Below are 25,243 nucleotides of genomic sequence, written 5' to 3'. Positions count from 1 at the left end.
CCCTTTGGCAAAACAGACTAGAGAATTTCACTTAGTTTTGCCTATAGGCCAGTAAGGTATTGTAAATACGGCTGTGTCTGTTTTTTGTTTGTTTTGTTTTTGTTTGTTTGTTGTTTTCCTGGTGCTTTCTGGGTGTTGTTGTTTTTTTCCTCACAGTAGAATATGTTGAATAATTTCAACCTTCAGCCAACAGAACTTGGTTATGCTCACAGTGTTAAATGAAAAGCATAATCACATCACTGTAGAGTATTTCAGGAGTCCACATCAGGGTGCAATTGGAAGCTTGTAAATCCACACAGCAGTGCACGGTGGCCTAGGGACCTAACTGTGACAGTGTCTCTGGATGTTCCCATCTCCAGAGTTACTGCAAAAGACTCTGCACAACAGCTTTTTATACCATAATTTAAAGTAAGTTTGTATGTTTAGTATATTAAATCCTACAAAAAACCTGTCTGATGTAACTGTATTTTGACTGTTTGTGTATATATGTATATAATGCATTTTTAAGACATTAGTTCCTGGATCTAATCTAAACAGAACCAGAAAACTACAGTACTCAAACTACTTACCAAGAATGAGTTTTTCATTGATCAGAAGGAATGATGTTATATTTTTAAGTATTTCTGCAGTTGCTAACAGCATCTCTGTCTCTTGCTCATCTCCACAAGAATAAACTATCAGCTGAATCCACTTTTTTAGGACCTCTTCTGAAATCTGAAAGCACAGAACAAACATGATAAGCACGCTGTAAAATCGGGTGGTAGGGGTTGCCACCACATTAAACTACAGAGTACTGAAGAAATGCTGCTTGTCAGATTTTTTTAGGTGGTGAGTCCCACATGTCTGCTCCAAAACTGACTGACCATGTCACATGTATTTTGCTTGACAGCAAACAGTCCTGGGCAAATCCTGTTGTGCAATCACAGACATTGGTACGCTGTGGTAAGAGTGGTTAAGAGGGAGCAAGGCGGTGGTGACAGCCACTATGTGCCCATGCACCAGCACTGCACAAAGGGACAGATCCAGAGCAGAATGCACCAGGTTGAAAACAACCCCCTCTTCTGAGTGATTGCAGTCTCAGGCTGAACGAAGTCATACTGCACACAGTAAAGAGCTATACCCAACCACAGCTTCAGCTGTCCTGTTTTCCCCTTAGATTTAGGTCCCTTATTAGCTCCCTAGTTATTAGAAACCACAAAAAAGTTACACTTTAATAAATGGAATGGATTCAGTACACGTGTTAATCACTATAGACATTCTTCTTCTTTCCACAGTGAAGTGACAATTTTGGATGCTATCAGAAATCAAATCAAATTCATTAGAAAAACTTACCTCCCCCCCCCAAAAAAAAAAAGCACAAGGCCCTATCCAAAGACAAATAAAACCAAAAAAAATAACCCTCTATAAATAGAAAACTGTTAAGAAGCCCCATTTCCCTTACCTGTTGATGATTCTGTAGAAAATGAACAACCAACTTTGAGGCAAATTTGAGAGCTATGCTTTGAATTTCAGTACTGAGAAAACAAGATAAGGAATATATCAAAAAATACAGTTATTTCTGCCATTTCATCTCCAAAAGAAAGACAGACTGCTTTTAATCATTCTTGATTATCACCAGTAGTTATTGTAAAAGCTGAGCACTCAATAATTTTTACAGACCTCAGCTTTGGTTAAGTTTGCAATTTATGCACAAGTGAAGTAATGCTCTTATTTTTCCCTCTCTCATATTTATTTTCTATCTGCACTATAGAAAAACATTAGTAAGTAGAACTCAATTAAACAAACCAGACTTTAGTATTTTAGATGATAAACAAAAGCATCTCTCCAAAGCAGTGCGAAGTTCCTGGTATCTCTCTTCTACAGGGATATTCCTGGTGTCAGAACACATCAGGTTCCAGCTCCTGAGCCTCTGGACAACCTGCAGGGCCAAAGCTGATGGTGTCTGGCACTTTGGTTCCTGGGGTGCTGGGCTCAGGGCAGGAGAACAGCAACACTTCAGCAATAAAGTCTGCTACTTCAGCTGTTTCCATCTTCACCAGCACCAGGCAGTATTTTAACATGTACCCTGCTTCGTTCCAGAAATAAACGCTCCACATTGTCATGTAAACTTGGCAAATTTAGAGAAAATCAGCAGCAAATGTGCAAGCTATATGCTGCTACTCTACACTCTAAACCTTGAAGATTACACATTGCTAATGCAACATATGATGTTTATATGGTTTCAAAGAGACTATCATCATTTTTAGAAACAGGGTGGTATTGCCCTCAGACTCAATACACTTTCTCCCTTTTTGTCCAGTTCGCTGCCAACAGGCAGACACAGCCACCCTTTCAATGTGAATACAGACTGACTCCATATTTTCAGCATTTCTATCTGACTTAACAGAAGCATTCTGATTAGAGAGAGCTATTTCAAAACAAACACTAACAGTTACATAGATGCAAAAACAAATACGTGCCTGCGTAATGTAAACTGACAACTACTATCTAGGAATGGGAAGGTGAGAAAAGCTTGATATAGAGCCAGGATGAAAGCAAATCTCTTGTCCTGGAGGATTTCATAATAGAGCATTAATCCTTAAAACTCCCCACACCTTTTAACTCCCTGGTGGATATCTTTTTGCCTGAGTTGGAAACTGAAGACTTAGGGTTGGGAAGCTACTCTATTAACTTTCCCTGGGGGAATAACTTTTCCCTGGGGGCATGGTCGGAAAGGTCCTAGACTCTTGATCCCAAGAACTGACCGATCAATCTGTCCAAGAAACACACTGCAAGTTCAGGAGACAAAAAGTCAGGAAACGGAATCCTTTTGGGGGAACAAGATTTTGCTAGTCAGAAGACAGACCTTTAGTGTCGACTTGAATGGAAACCGTGTGAAGGCTGAAGCACATCCTAGCCCTTCTCCACTTGTCTGCGTCCTAGTGTCTTTCCCAGGATCTGTAGCTGAGGCCTGCCGAAATCCCCACCATGTGAAGACAGCCCAAGCTTCAGACACCTCTAAATCTCAGGTTTGAATCGAAGAGCAGACTCTAGATCAGCTCTCAAGCTGCCCACAGGATGTGGTGGCAGTAGGTCACACTAGGCCTACTGTAACAGCTACAGCAGGCACACCCAGGGCAGGCACTGCTTGACCAGGCCCAGCCAGCTCTGTCTACCTCTCGAGTGGTGTGCAGCCACGTCTTGGATAGCCTAAGTCTGAATTTCCTTCTCTTTTGCACACTGGGCTTGCCTAAAGCTGGTCTGGGATTCAGACTTGCACCCAAACAATGTGAGAAATGAGCAACATCAGCACTGGGCATATGTGTTCAGCCTACAGGACAGCACATGCAATGCACATAAATTCAAGCCTCTAGTGCTTGCTAGACAGCCCACGGAACACATGAAGGAAAACTTGGATTCAAGCAATCTTACGAAGAACCATTCAGGCCTAAGACTTATATTTCAGGATTTTGTTTTTAGGGGTAACTATTTCTATTAACCCAACAAGTAAAATCTGATCCATCAGATCAGATTAGATCTTTCTACAGATCTTCCATAGATAAACTAGAATAGAATGGATGAACAATTGAGAGCGAATTAGTGTATGCTTGGATTAATATTGTACTGTTGTATTTCCCAAAAGCCCTTCGAACAGAGCTATATTCACTGGTATCATCTGAGGGCTGTAGTAAATTATGATTTCATGAACTGAATCAGTGGAGACTTACGGGGTGCTCACCACTGACTTGAAGGTCTTTAAAATATTTCGGATATAAGTCTCCCAAAACGGTTTTCAAGATCTCCTTTTTCAAAATAAGCCAAACTCAGTTTTTCTGAAATATGGACTTGTATTAACAGGAAAAAAATCAAAATAATAAATAAGCAATTGAATATTTAAAAGTTTTTCAAAAGTAGTGTTTTGGTAACCACGAGGGACCATACCTGTTGGAGACATCTACAATATTCAAACTCCAGATTAAGAGTTCGCTTGGATTCATTTTCATAGAGCATTCAGTCTTTGGAAGCACACTTTGGAGATCCATATTATAAAGAATTTCCAGCACCTGCACACATCATTCAAAAAGAATTCACCAACAATCTCATCATGAATGTGTACATTTGAGATGAACAAAGCACCAATTTAAAGCCAACTACAAAAGCTCTCCCCTGATGGTGCTAAAATAGAAAGTGTAGGTTTTTACTTTTAAGCAAGAACATCTCTTATAGGATAGCACAGGTCCTATTTAATGTAAAAAAAAAATCCCGTTTACATAATATGAAAAACAAACATATCATTCACAAAAATACTTAAGAATTTTATTTACCGCAAATATCTACTCTGAATAAAATAGCATTCTCCTACCTTGCAAAAGCACTGGAGATCACTCTCCTTCACAGCAATTGTGAGCAGAGTATCTTCCACATCACAGAGTAAGCACAGCACACCTCTTTCTTTTTCTGTAATCTGCTTGGAATTTACTTGTTTCAACCAAAGCAGCACAGCCTCCAAGACAAGCAGACGTACTTCATGAAACTCACAGTGAAGAAGACTAACTACTGACAATGATGGCTGGGCTATTTTCCCTGCAAAAGATGAATTGCTGCTCTGGATGTCACGATCTGCGGTCGCCGACAGCACTGATATTACGAGCTTGGTGATGCTCTGAAGATACTGTGTCAGTCCTGGTATTACAGACAAGTAGGGAACACCTGTCATCAATTCAGACTCTGAAATTATGGTGTTCAATTCTGCCCAAAATCCAAGCAATTGTGTTCCTGAAATGAGAATAGTAAATAGAATGAGAATAGAATACTAAGTAAAGTAACAAGCAGATGATCATCTGTTCTAGATAGGAAGTGATTCTGAATTTAAAAAAGCTTAAGGCGTGAAAAAGATCTTAGAAGGTAAATTCTGACATGAAATGACAGCAAAGATATCCTTCATTTTAAACTCATTCTATACTTTTAAATATCTTTTCTAGAAGTCATGCATTCATAATTAAATAAAAAGAAATAAGGACACAAATTTTTTGGAAAAATGTTTACATAGTTCAACAGGTGAAATCAAAGCTTCAAACAACTCGAAAAATGCTACAATACTTTGCACATTGCTCCTGAGGTTTTACCTCACGATAAACAGCAATTACTCCTAATTACAAAAGACAATTCAGGACAACTCTGCCAGTTATAATCGCATGTCAAAGTATTTTCTTAAACTAACACAGTCTTGCAAGTTGCATGTTTTGGTGTTCAAAGTGATTTATGCAAAGATACTTTACTAAACACATCTGAAAAGAACATACTTCATCCAGAAAAGTCCAAAAGCACCAAATACAGTCCACTTGATAGAACAGCTCTAAAATGAGAGATCAGATTGGCAAACAGATTGCAGTCTCTGCAGGCCTACCAGCTGCAAGTGAAATCAACAGACACAAGGAGAAGGCCATTGCAGCATTTGTGAAAGTCCCACTCTACAGATAACTTTAGTCAGAAAAGCTCACTGCGTAAAAGAGACATAGTCCTAATCAACAGATCTGCCCTGTGTCCATCAACTGTTGCAAATTTACTCATTAAAAATCCAGCATGCTCTTTGTATGCGTATTAACTTTGAGCAGTTAAGAGAAAAGAGATTGCATCCTAAGCCATTGCACGTGCAATGACACAGAAAGCATGACATTTTAGTCATTTACATCCATCTAATCATCCTAAATTGCAGCCCGAAAACCTTCTTTACTGCCCAGCCACCTCCAGGAGTTGGTGGAAAGGTCACCACTATCTGCAGTGCCAGAGGGTAACAGGCTCCAGCAACGTTGGCAACGTTGACACAGACAAAGGAAAATGAAAAGCAAAGTTCCCTCTCCCGCGTGGGCGCTCTCACACATCCATGCACGCACCCACACCCACAGAGTGGCACACACCCACACCCACGTTCCTCAAATTCATCGCATTTTCCATCATCCACAGGAACAAATGATTTTATAATATTGAAAGTATGCTTGTACATCTTGCACTGCATGAAAATTACAGTGCTATACCCTACAAACTGCAATGAAAGCCAGATGTAAGAAAAATTCCTGAAAAAAATAAACTCAAGTACAGAGAAGAGTGCTGAAACTGGGTATTTTGAAGTTTTATCTCAAAATGCACTAAAGATAGAAAAGATTAAGGCCAACTTGGTTGGATTTCTCTATTTTCTACAGAAGATAATTGATTACTATATAACTTGGCTCTTTAGAATTAGCTAAACACTAAGCTTTACCAAAAAGCCTGACAAAATATTAACATTAAATTGTTGAATTTGGCATGAAGTTACAATACAAATTGAATACTTATTTTATTGCATTTTTGTAGTCCTTGATACATTTCCCTAATCCTTCTATTTCTAGTTAAATATCCTGCTCTTTAATATTCAAGTTCTTTCAAAGCCATCAACACTTGACATTTACATAGAAACTTGGCAGTCATACATTGTCTAGCATAGAAGGCAGATACATTTTCTGAGTAATTCTGGAGTAAGTTTCAAAGAAACTTGGCATTTGAAAAAGATGTGCAGACATATTAGTTCAATCAGATATGTTCTCACTGCAGGTTTTTCTTCTGCACTGGTTTGATGTGGAACCTACGGTCTCACTGAGAACCTTTCACAGCAGGAAATAACAATCCTCCAGGTAACACAGATGCCTCCTATCTCTTAACATGTAAATTTGTACATTTTATTGCTGCATTTTCTAAAGACCCTTCAAATAGACTGACATTCCAGACTGGCATTGTAACAGACTAGCATTAATTCCTATGTCACATGACAACTATCCAGTCGCTAAAATTCCTTAATATCTGAACTGATTGCCTTGGAAAGGATTAGATCGTGGGTCCTAGTTACTACACTTATAAGACACCACTGATAAACTCAAAATAATCTTAGCCAGTTAAAAGAAAAAGGTTTGAGTTCAGGCATCTTGGTTCCAAGGAGAGAAATGGCTTCAGTTTTAGAGGTCTGGATCCTTCCAGTCTCTTAAGTGTTGTCCAAAACCGCATTTTAGCCATACGTAATTCCACAAAATCAGTTGTTCAGATCCAGTCTGTATTTTCAACACTTGCAGGTGAAGTGTTTGTTTCTAATTAGCTTCGCTTTGAATAGAGGTGTGAGTATCTCATGCACAAGTAGTGACATGAAGACCTATGAGATGGAAGGGTCACAGCAAGGCAAGGCAGAGCAATACTAAGTGGCCAGAGAGGGACAGAGAGAAATAGTGTTTGTTTTGTTTTGTTTTGTTTTGTCAACATCGCCAGCCTCACTAGAGCTCAATACCCTCTGGCATCACAGATAATGATAACTATTCCTTTAACTTCAGGAGTTGGCCACCTACTAAGTTAAAGATCTGTTTGCTGGATTCTTGAATTCTTCATTTAAATTCTGCAAGGCCAGCATCACTTCACTCACTAAGTGTGTTCATCTTAGGGGAGACAATTATTTTCACATACAAGCACTGTAGAGCTCCTAGAAATACTAGCTTGCAGAGGCTGCGATACAAGACCTGTGCCACAGATGTCCCTTTTTCTGTCTGTCTTTGCTCAGCCTTTGTATGCTAGAGAGCCAATCCTTCCCGTTTCCTCCTGTGATCTGCATGCTGCTCTCCAATGCTCTTCTTTTCACACATCTGAATAAAGAAGGAAAAGAAGAGCCCTGTCTTATTACCGTGCAGCAGAAATATTCCTGCTTTTAATTGCATCATCAAGAAATCCTTCCTGGCTTTCATGTAAATATTTTCTTTGCTGACTAACTTTAAGTAAACTCTTTTCTTTGGCCTACAACAAAATTTCTGACTAAACCAAGAAAAAAACAACAAAACAAAAAACAACCAACCCATACTAGCATACTAGATTCCAAAGTAAATGTCTGGCTCTGTTGTTAAGACACAGTAAAGACACATTTTTATTTACAAACAAAAACACTGTAAAGTTTGAACCAGATGCCGCCAGACGGAAGAGTCAGTTTTGGCCGACCAAACAAGGACACTGGCAATAAAGAAGTCAGCTTTGTCCAGGAAGATGATGAGGAGAAGAAGGTCCCAAGAGTTTGGGTTTTTTTTTTTTTCTCTCTTTCTTCTTTTTTCTCCTTACAGCTGCCTTATTTGTCTGGGACAGGAAGAACAAATTCCTCTTTTACGAAGAGGCATTTCTTGCACATCCAGTTGGTTCTCCTCAGCACAGTACATAAACATCTCACAGCCTTACACAATCCCTTATGCCCTTTACATTGTTATAGCATGTAACATCTGCATGTGGATGAGATGAGGAGACAATAAATATTTTGCAAAACAGATCCCTAACTGCAAACATGCATTTGCTGTTATCTTCAGAAATTTCTTGACAGTGTGGGACATGAACAATTTTGACAGGGGAAGTTAAGTCTTTGGGGGTTAGATATGATGGATTGTTTTATTTATTACAACCAACTGAAGTTCCCAGGCAGGTACATGATGGTAAATCATCCTTAGTCATCTGGAAGAAAAGAAAGAGTAAAGGGAGAGGAGCAAAATGGGATTACCAGACCTGATAAATCCCTGAGCTATGGAGCCTCCCCTCCTCAAAGCCTAGCTAGCTTCCAAGCCTGGGATCTCTGCAATCTACTGTGAATCTTCCGTGATTGCTCTACTGTTCTTTTCTTCCCGATGGCGGCAGAGAGTTGCGTCTGTTGAGTCTGAGTCTATGCTGTTGAGTCTGTTCACAGGCTAAATACATATATATAGCAAAGGCAACTACAGGCCAGTCAGCCTCACCTCCGTCCCCGGAAAAGTGATGGAACGGCTCATACTGGCCGTTGTCTCCAGGCACATGGAGGACAAGAAGGTGCTCAAGAGTAGTCAGCATGGATTCACCAAGGGAAAATCTTGCCTGACTAACCTGATAGCCTTCTATGATGAAATGACCGGCTGGATAGACGAGGGGAGAGCGGTGGATGTCGTCTATCTCGACTTCACCAAGGCTTTTGACACCGTCCCTCACAACATCCTCCTGGGCAAGCTCCGGAAGTGTGGGATAGATGAGTGGACAGTGAGATGGATTAGGAACTGGCTGGATGGCAGGGCCCAGAGAGTGGTGATCAGCGGTGCAGAGTCTAGTTGGAGGCCTGTGGCTAGTGGGGTCCCCCAGGGGTCAGTCCTTGGTCCAGTCCTGTTCAATTTATTCATCAATGACCTGGATGAAGGCACAGAGTGCTCCCTCAGCAAGTTTGCTGATGATACCAAACTGGGAGGAGTAGCCGATACCCCAGAGGGCTGTGCTGCCATCCAGAGGGACCTGGACAGACTGGACAACTGGGCGGTGAGAAACCTCATGCAGTTCAACAAGGCCAAGTGCAAGGTCCTGCACCTGGGGAGGAATAACCCCAGACACCAGTACAGGCTGGGGACTGAGCTTGTGGAGAGCAGCTCTGCGGAGAAAGACCTGGGTGTCATGGTGGACGACAAGTTGACCATGAGGCAGCAGTGTGCCCTCGTGGCCAAAAAGGCCAATGGGATCCTGGGCTGCATTAAGAAGAGCGTCTCCAGCAGGTCGAGGGAGGTGATCCTGCCCCTCTACTCAGCCCTGGTGAGGCCGCATCTGGAGTACTGTGTCCAGTTCTGGGCTCCACAGTACAAGAGGGATGTGGAGCTGCTGGAGAGAGTCCAGCGCAGGGCCACAAGGATGATCAGGGGCCTGGAACATCTGCCCTATGAGGAGAGGCTGAGGGAGCTGGGCCTGTTCAGCCTGGAGAAGAGAAGGCTGAGAGGGGATCTAATCAGTGTATATAAATACCTCAAGGGAGGGAGTGCAGAGGACGGTCATGGTATCTTTTCAGTGGTGGCCACTGATAGGACTAGAGGAAATGGCCGGAAACTGAAACATCAAAAATTCCATAGGAACTTAAGGAAAAATTTCTTAACAGTGAGGGTGACAGAGCACTGGAACAGGCTGCCCAGAGAGGTTGTGGAGTCTCCTTCTCTGGAGATCTTCAAAACCCGCTTGGATGCAGTCCTGTGCCACGTGCTTTAGGTGTCCCTGCGTATGCAGGGGGGTTGGACTAGATGATCTCTAGAGGTCCCTTCCAACCCTAAGCATTCTATGATTCTATGATTCTATGATTCAAAGAGAGAAAAACTTCCCTCTTCAGGAACTAACATGCCATCAGCAAACTGCCAGAGATCTCAGAGATTATACAATATGCTTGAGATTGACAGAAATCATTTGAATTTCTTCTATATTTAAAAGCTCAGCTTGTTTCACCCCCTTACCAGTTGATGTACAGGAGTATGATTATGCATTTCTGTTGGATTAGGTAATTTTACAGTGGCTGTCTAGACTGCTGCCAGTTTTGACAGCTCTCAGTATCAACAAGCGTGTTGTGTGAGGGGCTTTGCTTTTAAAGACAACCAGGCACATCATCAACATCATCAGAGACTAAGCATCAGTACTGGCAATACAATCCAAGACTGCAAACATGAGGCACTGTCATCTGAATCTTTAGCAATTTTTCTCTCATCTTTTCCCAGATTTCTGTTCTTTATCCTACTTTATGTTGACTTGCTTTACAGATGCAATATAATGCTTTACAGACAAGTGCCTGTTTTTGAACACAACTCCATATAAAATGTGCTTAGTCAAGTAAAGTTATTAGTAAAGTTATTAGTCAAGTATATTAGCCAAGTATATTTTAGTTGAGTTGAATCAATTTTTCATTCCATGAATTGACAAAGTGCTATCAGAAAATTGCTCTGAAAAGCCATCAAGCAAGAAAATTGAACATGTTGTATTGTGGCATTCTTCAACTGGTACAAAGCAGATGAGCCCTCCAAAGCTGAGTGTTCACTGCCACCTCCTGCTCTGGCTCCTGAGCTGCCAATTCCACTGGATCACAGTCATGGGAGCTGCTTGGATTCAACACCGATTTCCAAGAGGAGATCTGAAAGCAAGCAGGATTGTGACAGGCCCTTTCAAAAGCTCACACATTCAACGAAATAGAGAAACCTTGTCGATAAAAACAGCCTATCAACATACAGTCTGCTTATAGTCTGATATTCTGTCTCTGGCAAGGCCCATCTCTGATTGCTTCACAAAAAAAAAGTGTAGTGTCTAACCTTAGTCAGGCATGTGGATCTGTAACCTTGCAGCCTGACAGACTTCTCCTTTTGACTCCCACTGATCCAGACTTGTGAATTTATGAACATATACACCTGAGCTGGCACCCCTTTGGCCATCTCATCAGGACTCTGAGGCATCCTTCCCCTCTTAGTGTTCCTTGCTTCTTGCAGGAAAACTGTAAGTAAGTGAAGTGTTTGGAACCGACCTCTGTTCCTACACCACCTACCCACCACACAGTGCTGCTGCATGTCTTGAGGAATAATTTAACAGCTCTTTAGCAGGGTACAAGTGCCAGAACATCACCTGGAAGAAGAATGTATTGTTCTACCCAGTAGACTGGAAAGACATTGGACAGGTGGGATTTCAAGCCAATAAAAATAATTACTCTAAACACAGTGTATCAAAACTTTAGAGGAACAAATGTGCCAGAACTTATTAACCATAATTAATTCTGAAAGTAGGCATTAACTCATCAAACAATCCTAGATCAAGTAAGAACTTTCACTTGCTCCCAATAAAGGCAAAAATAGTGTTTATAGTTACATATTTAAACTTTTCGTTTTTTTTAATAAGCTGTTTGATTCAATTTTCTTCCTATTCCAATTGCATTTGGTAGCTGACAAAAGGATAAAAACTATTCCTGTAAGTTACATTACCATGGCATTCTCTATAGTCTACCCAAACCATAAGGTGCTCTGGCTTACCAAGCTTGAAAAAAGGATCTAGATTTTACACGTCAATTGAGGAAAAACAATTGATATTTTGCAATGACATTACTCAGGCAACACTTCTGTCCAAAGCAGCAAATCAGACTAACTAGGGGTTTTTTGTTATTACTGTTTGTTTTAAAGTAAATAATCATCATTTGGGTGGCAATAATTTTTTAGTTGGACAATAGGTTTTTGGTATCCATTATTGCCTGTCTTCCTTACTCACATTGTAAACTGATTTGAATTTGTGAAGTAAATTCCTTCAGAGCTGTCCTGCACTTTAGGAGACAGATTTTATTAATTGAACACAACAAATCACTTACAGAAAATAATCGTAATGAAGGAAAGGACTAGGCAGGTTTGTACTCTGAAAATCTCTTTGTAATTGTAGCCCCTTTAGACAGACATAATCAATTAGAAGTGGTCTGATTTTAACCAGTTGCAGGCTCATTACATTGCATTCCCGTTTGCGTCGATGAAAATCAGTGCAGCCTGTGGCCTGGAGCTCATATACAGCACTTCCTGGGGCCTCTTAGATAAACACATCAAGCAACAGTTTTATTTGGATCTGTCCTTTGCCCTTTATTCATTGAAACAACTTTACAAATCAAGATTAAAATGAGAAAAATTGGCTCGTAACCAGAGATACACATACATAAGTAAGACTTTTAATTTGAGACAAGTATAAAGCTTCAGTTAGTAACTATTCCTTACAGAATATTTAAGTGTGGGACTCAAAACATTCATATTTTACTGCTGAGTTTAGCCTTTCTTTTGCTTGTCGAGGGACACTCAGATTGTATTTAATATAAACATACTACACCCTCACTTCAAAAGGGCTTCTGCATTTCATATATTACATTGTGCCTAATGTAGCTTCAAGTTTTTAAAGGTGTTTTTTTTTTTTTTTTTCTCTCCATTCTAGGTTTCTACTCCTAGTAGATACTGTCTGGCACATACAATTTTAAATACAGAAATGTAAGCAAGCAATGTTAACAAATTATTCCTGAGCAGAGAGTCTGCAAAAGTAACTGCCTTCTACAGAAATTCTTCTAACATGTAGCAGTCCACACAGGTTTTGAAAAATAAATGAATTTGTTATGGTCTGTAATACAGCCACAGCATGCTGTGGTCCTTCACTGTCCTCCACTGGTCAGGGACACGACCAAAAACTCTGAGTTTCCTGGCATGGAGTGGTCAATAAAGACTTTTGCCTGTGTGCAGCAATTACTTAAAAACTGTCAGAGCAGCAAAACAAAAGCTATAAGGAAGAGGAAAGAGACTGATGAAGGTAATACAATGCTCACTGACTAAGCAAATGAGGAGCCCTCAGCCAGAATACTGTCTTCTCTGTCATGAAAGGGAATACAGAGTGATGAGAATAATCAGAAGTAAATGAAAAAAGCTTCATATGACGAGAATGACAAAAGACTGGGATGATTCATATTACAAAGGAGATGAACAGATGTAGAGGGTTCTGATAAAAAAGCATATGAAAGAACTAATATTCTATAGAAGAGCCATCTTTAACAAAGGAGTTTTCAAATGAAGATGAAGGATGACAAATCCAGATTACTTCTTAAATGTGCCACATTCTTTCTAATTTATTGCTAAAAATTATCACCAAGACCAATTGCTTATCAGAATTTTAAAACATTGTATTTCATACAAATAACAAAAATAAGTATATACTCATATAACATGAGAATTACAGATAGTAGATATGGCCCATCCAAAACAAACATTCAGGAGTCAGAAAAAAAACTTCTCCCTGGAAGCTGCCTTGGAATGCTCTGCATAGGAAGCTCCTTCCTGCACACAAAGCCTGCAGCCCATTGCAAACAGTGGCCAGTACCAGATGTGCAGAGACTAATGGTTTGACGTCTCTGGGCAAATCCCAAGCCAAAGATCAGAAAGGGAGAGTAACACTCTGTTTTTCCAGTCTGGCACCAGTAACACATTTTGGAAAGCTGGAAGAGATTGTTTTGTTGTTGTGGTGGTGGTTTTAATAAAGTTCTAGAATTAGAAATACTGCAAAAAAATCAAGATTCAACGTTTGGCAGCGAACAGTATCTCATCTATCTCATCAAGAGTCTCCAGAACCAGCTCCCGCAAGGCAGAATTAATGGCCCTTTTATACAAAACAGCTGAAATACCCAAAGGACTCTGGCATTCAGCAGATGCCGTGAGTACAGGTAATGTATTATTGCTTCTCCAGATACAAAACAGATCAGAAATTTCCTCACAGAAATTTAATCTGATTTATATAGCAGTATTTTTGACTTACCTGGTATTTGAAACTTCCCCAGATGAGTATTCAGCATCACAAGGACATCAATATAGGCAGCTCGAGTCACCAAACAAGGATTTGGTCTGGAAAATTCAGTTACTAGAGATTAAATCCTTATAAAATCTGTGCTTAGACACAACTAGTAAAGCATCAGCAACTTGGAAAAGTGCACCAATGCAAATGTCAACTGCTATATGAAAAATGGGCTTAACTATATTTTGCCTCATTAATAAAGATCAGCTACTGGTAAGCTTCATATCCTGGTGCAGACTAAATAACATCAGGTTTCCTCCATCCATTTCCACAAATTCCAGCTTATATAATTTATTATAATTGGATGAATCAGCTTGCTTTGGCAATTAGTACATCTTCATTTTGTTTACAGATAATGTAATGTGTGCTTTTAACTGCTTTATCAAACACCAGACTTTCAGTCTTTGAGTTCGTAAGAAAAAAACAATCCCTATGAAAGGTATCTACTACATCCTTTTATTAGCCGTACCTCTACCACTGCTTTGATGAAGACCCCAGAGGCTCACAAGTTTTTTAAATTATGTTTTTTTCCCCAAAGAAAATCAGTATTGAGGATTTTGTACATGAGCGATATCCACTGGTCTACATTCTGGTGTACTTATTCAAACCACAAACAATAAGCATTTTGTTTTCAATTAGAAAAGTCAAAATTAGGTTAATATCTTCATTTTTACCACTTCATGTTTCATCCAAAAAAACTCTCTCTGGTACACAACTTAATACGTGAACAGGACATCCAGTTCAAAAACCAGAAATTAATCAGATGAGTCAAAGGTACATGCACTAAAACAAAACCTCTGAGAAGCAAGCAGTACAAGTTTTAAGTATGACTAATTCTGCTCAATACTTCATTTTTATTTGGTCTGGCACTTACTTTGTATGCTTATCTTTACAGCTGAAACTCATTCAAAAAAGTGTTAACTAAATATGTTCCAACAGACATTCTTGACTCCATAACATCTTTAAAATTCTAGGAAAAATAACTTCGGCAAATTTATAAAGATACATGCCCATGACATGGAAATCAAATAATTTTTGGTGTAGGATTTTTGCAGCTGGTTTTGCCTAAGGAGGAGTTAGGCTATGCCTAAATTAAAAGGACCACTGCTACCTGAAACACTCCTCTAAGCAAAGCTCTTATCTGTGTCTTGGGCTTATGGGTTTACGAAGTTCAACCCACAAAAAAAGCAAATAACAGGCCAGTGAGGCAGCCAGCCAGCCAGGAGAAGCTCAGTTTCCTGTAAGATGGACTAAGCAGCCATGAGGGAGATTTAAATTAAGATGACACACACGACGGGCCTACTTCACTCTATCTAGCCTACAAAAACTGAAAACTCACTTACTCCATCATTTCATCAGAAAACAAATTTCCAACCTGCAAACTGTGACTTGGGAAAACACGCTGATGCGATCACTACTGAGGAAGTGACAAGAGCAATACCGAAATGTGTTTTATTCCGGTCCAGCTTTTAAGCATTTACCACATAATTTTGAGTGTACACATATTCATTTTTTGATTTTGAAATACATATATATATATTACTTTAGAACAAGCCAAACATTTGTTCTTGACCTCGTCCATGGCTCTGGTGATGTTAGTGAATTGCCAACCATACATGCCAGACAGATAGAACAGGAAGTCCAGATTTCCAAAACCAAGAAATTTCAGTTGTTCAGAACATAGAAAAAAGCTCAGTGTTTAAAGATAATCAAGATTTTTATTTGCATAATAGACCTGGCAGCCAAAAACCACATGCTGAACATTTCAAATGATGCACTGTGCAGTATTTAAAATGACCTTTTTATGCAAAACTTAAACAATGAGAATGGAGAGAGTACAAAATGTTTCTTTTTTAACACAGATATCCAAATAAACTGGTGCTGTTGTAAACAAGCTCTGTAGAAAATCTCTCTCCAAACAAAGAAGTCATAGCACTAGCAAGGGTGTGAGCTGCAGGCATCTGTTCCTTCCTTTTTGGTCCAAATCCCCCAAATTAGCTCACTTCCCATATGGATATTCACGAAAACAAACACCTCAGATGCCTACTCCAGATGACAGACTGTATCTGACTCTGCAGAGAACAGAGCTCAGAATGGCAGGAGTCTTGCACCAAGGGTATGCTCAAACAGAAATATAATGTGCCTATGAAAGCAAGATTCGAACTACTAATAGATGCTAACAGCAGGGTAGCTTTGGGGCTCCTCATTAAGGAAATGTTGTGTTCACTTTAGCAAGGAGTTTGGTGCAACAGCATATCTGTGAAGTCAAACAGCTGGTACCAAGGACCCCATGTCCACCTTGTACGCCATGCCCAGGAGCAATAAAATCCTTTCAGAAGTTATGCTGCGATTTTTTGTTTCCCTTTGGACTCAAAATTCAAATGTTACAGTCAACCTACTGCAGGGACCTCACTGCACTCAGAAGCTTATTTTGAAGTTGCCAGTACCCCTTCACGCTGCTGTTAGATACTAGCTGCCCAGATGAAAAGAAAGTCAGCAATTGCCTAGGGAAAGAACCTGTGTCCCATGTAGATCATCATGAAAATCCAGGGAAGATGCAAGGTGATTGAAACAACCTAAGTCAAAAATATTAAGGGAGAATGAAGGTTTTAAGGAGTCTATAGAAGCTTATTTATTTTTTTTTTATTCATTTATTTTTAAGTCTCCCAAAGCTCCAGAGCTCCACTATAACGGTATCTTCAAGGTGGGGAAAGGTCTCATTTTTAAAAATTAATTTGGTTAAACTTCAGATAGAAATCTGAAAAGTCATTTGTTTATCATTAATTTTGAGATATTAAGGATGATTTCTGGATTAGACCTTTAAAATAAAGTCTTCCACAACTAGCCAATTTTGTATCATTAAAGCTGAACAAATATTTGGGGGTAGGGTAGTCAGGCTTCATTGCAGTTATATTTTCAATTCTGGCATATGAATATTAGATTAGAAAAGAGTAGAAGTGACCTGCAAAAAGAAACCTCTTATTTGTCAGAGCCAAGGGAAATTTTTAAGAGAAAGAGGTTAATGAAACTAAATAGTCCTTTTAAATCCACAGGCTCTCATTCAAATTTCTTTGAAGAAGCCCAAGTTAGCAGCTAGAGAATATTCTATCGTTGGAGTAACAATAAGCTGTTTGTTTTGAACAAGAAATGGCCCGGTATGTGATTCAGGAAGCAAACCCTTCACAAGCTATTCCCACTCTGTAAATGTAAATTTGAGTTGCCAGGTTCAGAAACCTGATGTGCAATGTTGCATTTTTTTTTACAGCTGGCTTTGGAATGTACAATAATGTTGGAAACTCTTTGATTTTTGTTCTACCTTTACCATCTCTAAGTACCACTGATTGCAACTGAGGTTTCTGTAGGAAATCAATCCTAGAATCTCACAGTTTGGAGTTGTGCAAATATTTTGTTTAAAAAGAAGTTTGATTCGCCTTTTATAGTTAAGCCATGCTCAATTTAAGACAGTCATTTGTTTGCTTATTTTGGATGGCAACTCTGACACAAACCAAACTGTCATTTATTGCTAGAAACAGGCAGCATTTGATCATGGACCTTCTGCATACCCTGCTTACACACCTGGTTTCAACGGTATCAGAAACATGTGGCTTAAGTTTTGAAATTCAGTTTCTCTTATATTACTGCTTATTTTAAAGAAAATCAACATTAATGAATTACGAAGCAAACTATCTCATTTTCCAAGGGAAACAACAGGGAGCTGAAAGCATAGACAGCTCACCCATTTGGCTTCACTTCCGTCAGAACACTTGGAAAAGACTTAAATTAAATATACAGCCTCTTGCTACTCTAATTATTAAGGTCTGTATACGTTGTTATGCATCATTTCTACTTATATTTCTACTCATATTCCAGGACACCATTTATAAACATACAGATTTCTGTATAGAAATATATATATATATTTATAATATATATTATATATATAATAGCTATAATAGCTAGTATGGCCAAAACTCCTTTATATAGCACTCATACTAAAAAAATTCTCGTGCACACCTTTTGCAGATTCTCATTTTATTCTCACAAATCCCAACTTTAAAATGACATTTTAGATCAGATGACTTATGATTATTAAAACCAAATTGTTTGCTAATGCTTATAACATTACTTTTCAGTTATTCAGGTCAATGGAAATTTGATATTTTCCTAAGAGGTACTTAACTTTGCTCATATTCTTTCTTCATCGAGAAACAGATGTTGAAAAGTTATTAGCAGAACTCTAAATATGCAATAACTTATGATACTTACGAAACATCTAATGACATAAAAATAAAAGTATGTATATTAATCAAGCTAAGACAACAAATACTCATTTTAATAAATTTCAAATGCAACCTGCCAGTCAATGTCTGTTAAAAAACTCAGTATATCTTTGTTGTGGATTGCTTTAGCTATAGATATTGTAGTTTAGATAGCTATGTTAGGCATACCTTAAAAAAAAACTTTTGTAAAAGCTTTCGGAAAAGCTGTGTTTTGCATCTTCCAAACTTTCAGAAGGGTTTTAAAAATTTCTTATCTTCCAACCGATGATACTTTATGAATACAGCCAGACTCATTTGTCAAAATGGAATATTACTTTATGGAATAAGTAACACAACAGAGCCAACAAAGTTTCCTCCTAACAGTACGTAACAGATACATCATAGTGTTGGCCACTCTAAAATAATAAATAACTATACGAAATGTGAGCAAACATTTTTTCAGGGTAAGTACACCATGCACGTAAACGTCAGCTCCAATCTTTAAAAATTCACGAAAAGATTTCACTTATGAATTAGGCAAATCTAAAAACGCAGGCAAAACTCTGCAAATTACAAAGCCTCCTCAAAATTCCTGTACTCTGTCCCAAACTGTTCAGGACACGATCTTAAAAGGCAGGGTACAGAAACCAAGGTTAGAAAGATTAAAAGGGCAACTCTTCCAAAGACTAATTCACAGCTGCCTCGTGAATAAGACGACAATCAACCTAATGACTTGTGTGACTATTTACACTTCAGCTTCCAAAGCGACCTATTAAACAAACTTCCTACTCCTTCCACAGCCTTTCAATGATAAGTGCCACTGTTAGGGAAGACAAATGCCTTCCAAAAGGTTGAAAAACACCAAAAAATTCTGGAAGGAACATCACTTCATGTGACTTATAAATCACATAAACTTTTAAGACAGAAAGAAGCCATGCAAACACCACCCTTTACTTCTCTTTAAATAACACACAGTTGTCTGAAAAAAAATACTGTGCCACAAGTATCAAATTTGGTATTTGATCTGGCAGAGAATAAATCAGCCTGCTGGAATCAAATTTAATTCCTGAATTCTTCCAGATCCCCACTATGAATATTAGGTGCAGTTTCTGCTTCAAACAGATAAAACAGATAGTTTTCCAGAACATCATATTTTGGCTAACAACATAGGATGCTATTGGAAAAATCTTTTGGCACAACCTTGTGTTTCTGAACTTGGAAAAAAAATCTGATGAGTTGACATTTTGCACAGGATTCAGTATGGAATTTCACCTCTAGGTCTGGCATAACCGCAGGGAAGAATTTTGATTAAGCCAAACACTTCCTAAAGGTAGATGGGGGCAGGGCCTATTAGAGTTGGTGTTTTGTATTTCACAATCCTCCCTTCTCTCCCATGACCTCAGCTCTTCTGGCTGGCACATGGAGAAGCAAACCTGAGGTTTCCAGCATGCTGAATGCCATCTCCCTGCTTCCTGCAACGCGGCAGGCCTCTGGAAAGCACTCCTGCTTTCTGCTGCAAGATTTTTCCTGTATGCGGCCTGTGTAGGGGGACATTGTACAGGGGGGTGCCTTTGACCGTTCTTAACCTGGACTGAAAAGGCTGACGTGCAGAATCACTGAATTTCGGTAAATAACTTTTAAGGAAGTGTCTCCTATACTTGAGGAAGTTCCTAGGACTGAGATGCTGTTTTTAAATCTTGCGGTTAGGCGCTTGGATACGGCTTAGCAACATATGATATGTTAGTACGTTAATGCTTGTAACCAATTACTGATGCTCTACCGAGATGTTGCTTTGCGAATTGCTATATACTGTGATACCTTAACGCGAAATAAACGAAGTCAGTTCCAGCTTCTATGAAGTTGTTGTCTGGCATTCCTGACACGCTCCAAGCTGCAACAAGTGGCACCCGAACAGGGACAAGATTCCGAACAGGGACATGATTCCGAACAGGGACCACAGGGACAACCAAATTGACCGGTACAGGGACTTGGCACAACGGTGCGGGATTCCGGAGGACGACGTTCGGGGGCGGCCGAGTGACCCGACATAGAAGGTGGACTGGAGCGGGTAAGCCGGCCATGAATGCGCACACAGCAAGACGGCGTGGGGTAACGGCTAGAAGCAGAACTCCCGGTGTACGTACAAAATGGAGCGAGAAGCTGCTGTACAACTGCTGCTGGACTTATTAGCAAAAAGGGAGGCAGCAGTGAGCACGAAGAAGCTGTATGAGCTGATTAAGTGGGCGAGTGAGAAAGGACATTTAAAGGAGCCACAACTTGTTTTTAGTATAACAGAGTGGCGTGAGATAGGGGACTCATTACGGGAAGCCACTCTGGAGGGCAGCAAAACTGCCAAAGAACTGGGTCATACTTGGCGTGAGGTGGCGAATCAGCTCAAGTGTATGCAGGCTGAAAAGAGGATGGCAGCAGCGGCGATGCAGATGCTGAAAGCGGAGGAACTGCCCCCCGAGGTCTCACTTGGGGCGTGAGCCGCACCTGGCCGAGGGGCTATTGCCACCCCGAAGAGCTCTGCAAGGGAGCTGCTTGACAGCGTTACTGGAGGAGGACCGTCACAATCCTGTCGCCTGTTGGAGCTGCCGCCACCGGAACCTGCGTCTGCTGGATCAGCTCCGACTCCCAAGTCGCCAGCACAGCCTACAGCGCCACCGCCTCCGGCGTGGACAGCTGGGAACTGGCCACAGGAGCAGCCGCCGGAACGGTGCAGGGACCAACCCTCTGATCGACTGTTCCGGGAGGCCCCCAGGGCCCTCGATCAAGTCCAGGCAGCTGAGCCAAAAACATGCGAGGGGTGGTCTGGATCCTCCGGTGGGGGGTCGGGTCTGCAGGTCTCCTCTCGTTGGTCCGGTGTTATTAGAGATGCAATTTTGGATGGTCAATGGGAGCCGGCCATGAGAGTGGCGTGTCCAGTGACCTTTGAGCCAGATGGCCAAGGCGGGGGAGCAGGCAAGTGGGATCCGTTTGACTGGAAAATTATGAGCCAGTTACGGGATACGGTGGCACGTTGGGGGGTCAAAGGTGAGCCATCCAGACAGATATTATCCTATATCTTTAATAGTGATTTGCTTCTCCCTAGTGATTGTCAACAGATTGCGAAATTGATTTTGACACCTGGTCAGTTGCTACTGTGGGAAAGACAGTGGGCGGCCCACGCAGCGTGCGAATGTGCCATACCTCGGCCTCCAGGAGATCTGCTGGAGGGATTACGGGTTGAAACGGTGCTGGGTCAGGGGCCGTATGGCAGTACTGACACGCAAATGTGATATCCTGCCATCCTGTTAAGGCTGGTGACGCAAACTGCCCTATCAGCCTTTATGTCCTTACCTGAGGAGAAGAAAGGCCCTTCCTTCGTGGGAATTAAGCAGGGTGTGAACGAGTCCTTTGGTGAATTCGTTGACCGCCTGCTTAAGGCCTTGGAGGAAATGGATACGCTAGATGAGAAAACAAGGAAACTTATGGCTCAATCCTTGGCAGCTGAGAATGCTAATAAGCGCACCAGGGATGTTCTGGTCACTTTGCCACAAGGGGTTTCGCTCGAGGAGATGCTTGAAGAACTTGCCCGTCGGGGTGTGGGAAACCCAGGAGCATTTTTAGGGGCTCAGGTACAGCAGGCATTGCTTGATTCAGCGGCGCAGCAAGCCCAAGCATTTCGTGTCTTAGCCGCTGCGCTACAACCTTTGGTGGGCCAGAGAGGAAACCAAGGAAAGAGGGAAAACGCGAATGGCCCTAAGTGCTTTAGGTGTGGAAGGAAGGGTCATATCCGAAAAAACTGTAGTGAAGGGCGAGTTTGGTGTCCTCAATGCCAGAATAACACCCATGCTAAACTAGAGAAGAGGGAAACACAGCTATTGAGTACTAGTAAAGAAAAGGCACGGCTGGAGGAAGCTTATGATAACCTTAAAGATGAAATCCTTAGAATGAAGGAAGAGAGCAATAGCATTTCATCCCTTGAAGAGGAGTTCGCTCAGCGAATAGCAGATGCTGAAAAGAAGCTCCAGCTTGCATGCAAAGAAAGGGATGCAGCTAAAAAGGAAGTAAAGAATGTTAAAAAAGAATTGGCTACTAGACTTAATTGTAATGAAACAGCTGAATTACTGAAAGAAAAAGATGAGCAAATCAAAGGATTAATGGAAGAAGGAGAAAAGCTTTCTAAACAGCAGTTGCACAATTCCAACATTATTAAGAAACTAAGAGCAAAGGAGAAAGAGAGAGAAAATACTAACACAAAACAGAACAAAAAGATTAAGGAACTGGAAGAGGAATTGCAGTATTTAAAACAGGTACTTGATGGCAAAGAGGATCTTGAGAAGCAGCATCGAGACAGTATTAAACAACTGAACAGTGTTGCAGAGCGACAAGAAAAGGATCTTAATAAGCTCCAGGCAGAGGTGGAAGATCTTGAAGAAAGGAACAGAAGTGTCCAGGCAGCACTTAACAGCGCTTACAAGGAACTTGCAGATCTTCATAAAGCTAATGCCACAAAGGACAGTGAGGCACAAGAGGCAGCCCTAAGTCGGGAAATGAAGGCAAAGGAAGAACTTGGTTTAGCTTTGGAGAAGGCCCAGGATGAGGCACGGCAGCAACAAGAAGCTTTGGCGATTCAGGTGGCAGACCTGCGGCTAGCGCTGCAACGTGCAGAACAACAGGTAGCAAGAAGTGAGGACTACTTACGGCAGGAAATCAGTGAACTACAACAGAGACTGCAAGAAGAGGAGAGTCGGAACCAAGAACCGAGTCAAAGTGTTACATCTGCTACACAGCCACTGCTCCGGCAGATAGAAAATTTGCAAGCCACACTGGGAGCGCAAACCTCCTTGTGGGAAAAATTGGAAAAGAATCTCCTCCGACAGACTTGGTGAATCTCAAGCCCTTTCGGCAGCAGCTGCCGAAAGAGAACGGGCTGCAACAGAAGAACTTCTTTCTACTAAAGTTCAGATGACTTCTACTGAATCCCAGAATAGTCTTTTTTAAGGCAAGAAAATGCTCGTCTCCAGGCTCAACTAGAAGGGGAGAGAAACAGACTGAAGAAAATGGAAAATGAGAACAGTAGATACAAGGTTGAACTGGAAGGTCTCAAAGATGAGTATGCAAAAACCCATGAGGAGGCAAGAGGGGAAAAGGAATGGTGTAACAGAAATGTTACCCACAATACGGGAACTATCCGGCCTAGGAAGCTTCCCACTGGGTGGTTTTTGATATGTGGGAACCGAGCTTGGGCTGGCATTCCGTCCCAGCCTAGGGGTGGGCCTTGCACATTTGGTCGCCTTAGTATGATTTGGCCACACGGCCCTCCGAGGAACAGCAAGACCCTGTTAAGGCGATCAAAAAAGAGCAGTGAACTCTCTTAGCTCAGAATGTGAGGATAGCGTTGATCTCTGGAGCACTTGGGAGGTTGCAGCAGCATCCTTCTTCATCCCCGGGGTATCAGCCGCGCGGGCACACTGAAATATTGAGAGCCTTGCCTGCTAGGCCTTGAAACAAGCGAATGCAACTAGTACTGTGCTTAGTGAGTTGTCAGATGACTTAACCCAGGCACAACACGCTGTACTGCAAAACCGTGCCGCTGTTGATTTCCTGCTTCTTGCTCACGAGCATGGGTGTCAGGACTTCGATGGAATGTGCTGCATGGACCTGCAAGATCACTCAGCAGCCGTACATCGACAACTCCACGACTTGATCAAACATGCGGAGAAAGTAACAAAAGATGTTGGGTTTTTCGGACTCGATGGGTTAACTGACTTGTTTGGAATCGGGGGAGGGATAAAATTGCTGGTGAAATCGCTACTAATGTTTTTACTATGGGGACTGTTGCTTGTAGTTGGTTTAATGATGGCTTGGACCTGTTTGCGCACTTTAATATCATGTTTGTTAACTGCCTTGTCACGTAATCCGAATCTGACACCTCAAGGTTGGCTTGCTTCTTGGGGACATTTGATCTAAAGAAAAAGGGGGAGATGTAGGGGGACATTGTACAGGGGGGTGCCTTTGACCGTCCTTAACCTGGACTGAAAAGGCTGACGTGCAGAATCACTGAATTTCGGTAAACAACTTTTAAGGAAGTGTCTCCTGTACTTGAGGAAGTTCCTAGGACTGAGATGCTGTTTTTAAATCTTGCGGTTAGGCGCTTGGATACGGCTTAGCAACATATGATATGTTAGTACGTTAATGCTTGTAACCAATTACTGATGCTCTACCGAGATGTTGCTTTGCGAATTGCTATATACTGTGATACGTAACGCGAAATAAACGAAGTCAGTTCCAGCTTCTATGAAGTTGTTGTCTGGCATTCCTGACCCGCTCCAAGCTGCAACAGGCCTGCAATTAGGCTCTCATTCCTCTGCACAGAGCTGTGAAGGCAACATGTGATATGGCTATTACAAAGAATTAAGACTTGACTGTAGAGTGATTTGCTCTAAGAGATGCATAAGCATTCTTCAATATAGTGCAAGATTTTCAGCTACATTATGGACCATTTTTCTCAGAATTTCAACTGAAAAGAACTAGCACACCATTTAAGACTGAATAAAGCTAGCTATGTTTAACTACCTGCAAATTTCCTTGACATTAGACTAATTTGAGAAAACCTGCATTGGAATCATCAGCAAAAAACCTTCTAAAAGCACTCAGGAGTGTATTTGCTTGAATCACTGCTGCACAGCCAACACAACATAACCCTCCGTGCGCTGTCCAGGGCATTTCTTCCTTATGTGGTTGCTGATGAATCAGGCCCAGCTGGCTTTGTGTTGGCCACACTTCACCCGCAGGGAGATGTGTCACCCAGGGAGGCCACAAAGCTTACACAATTAGCAGCTGATATGCAGCCATACACAATT

The 25,243-nt window shown here is 41.1% G+C and overlaps 1 protein-coding gene and 1 pseudogene across 1 annotated transcript in view; one reads left to right on the top strand and one right to left on the bottom strand.

Moving 5' to 3' along the window:
* Positions 1–25,243, bottom strand: part of THADA (THADA armadillo repeat containing) — a 159,831-nt gene that overhangs the window by 25,770 nt on the left and 108,818 nt on the right. The window contains exons 31-35 of the mRNA XM_088527415.1: positions 14,098–14,183; positions 4,343–4,755; positions 3,922–4,043; positions 1,442–1,514; positions 570–714 (exon numbers count right to left, since the gene is read on the bottom strand). Of these exons, the coding sequence (XP_088383541.1) occupies positions 570–714; positions 1,442–1,514; positions 3,922–4,043; positions 4,343–4,755; positions 14,098–14,183 (839 nt within the window). The remainder of the gene's footprint in view (positions 1–569; positions 715–1,441; positions 1,515–3,921; positions 4,044–4,342; positions 4,756–14,097; positions 14,184–25,243) is intronic.
* Positions 21,725–23,758, top strand: LOC148594204 (TATA element modulatory factor pseudogene; annotated as a pseudogene).

This window comes from Tinamus guttatus, unplaced genomic scaffold, assembly GCF_059628265.1.
Source record: "Tinamus guttatus ecotype Peru unplaced genomic scaffold, ASM5962826v1 Tinamus_guttatus_pri_ptg000286l, whole genome shotgun sequence".
Taxonomy (NCBI): domain Eukaryota; kingdom Metazoa; phylum Chordata; class Aves; order Tinamiformes; family Tinamidae; genus Tinamus; species Tinamus guttatus.
Note: the sequence above shows the minus strand (reverse complement) of the source record. Positions and strands in the feature narration are given on the sequence as shown.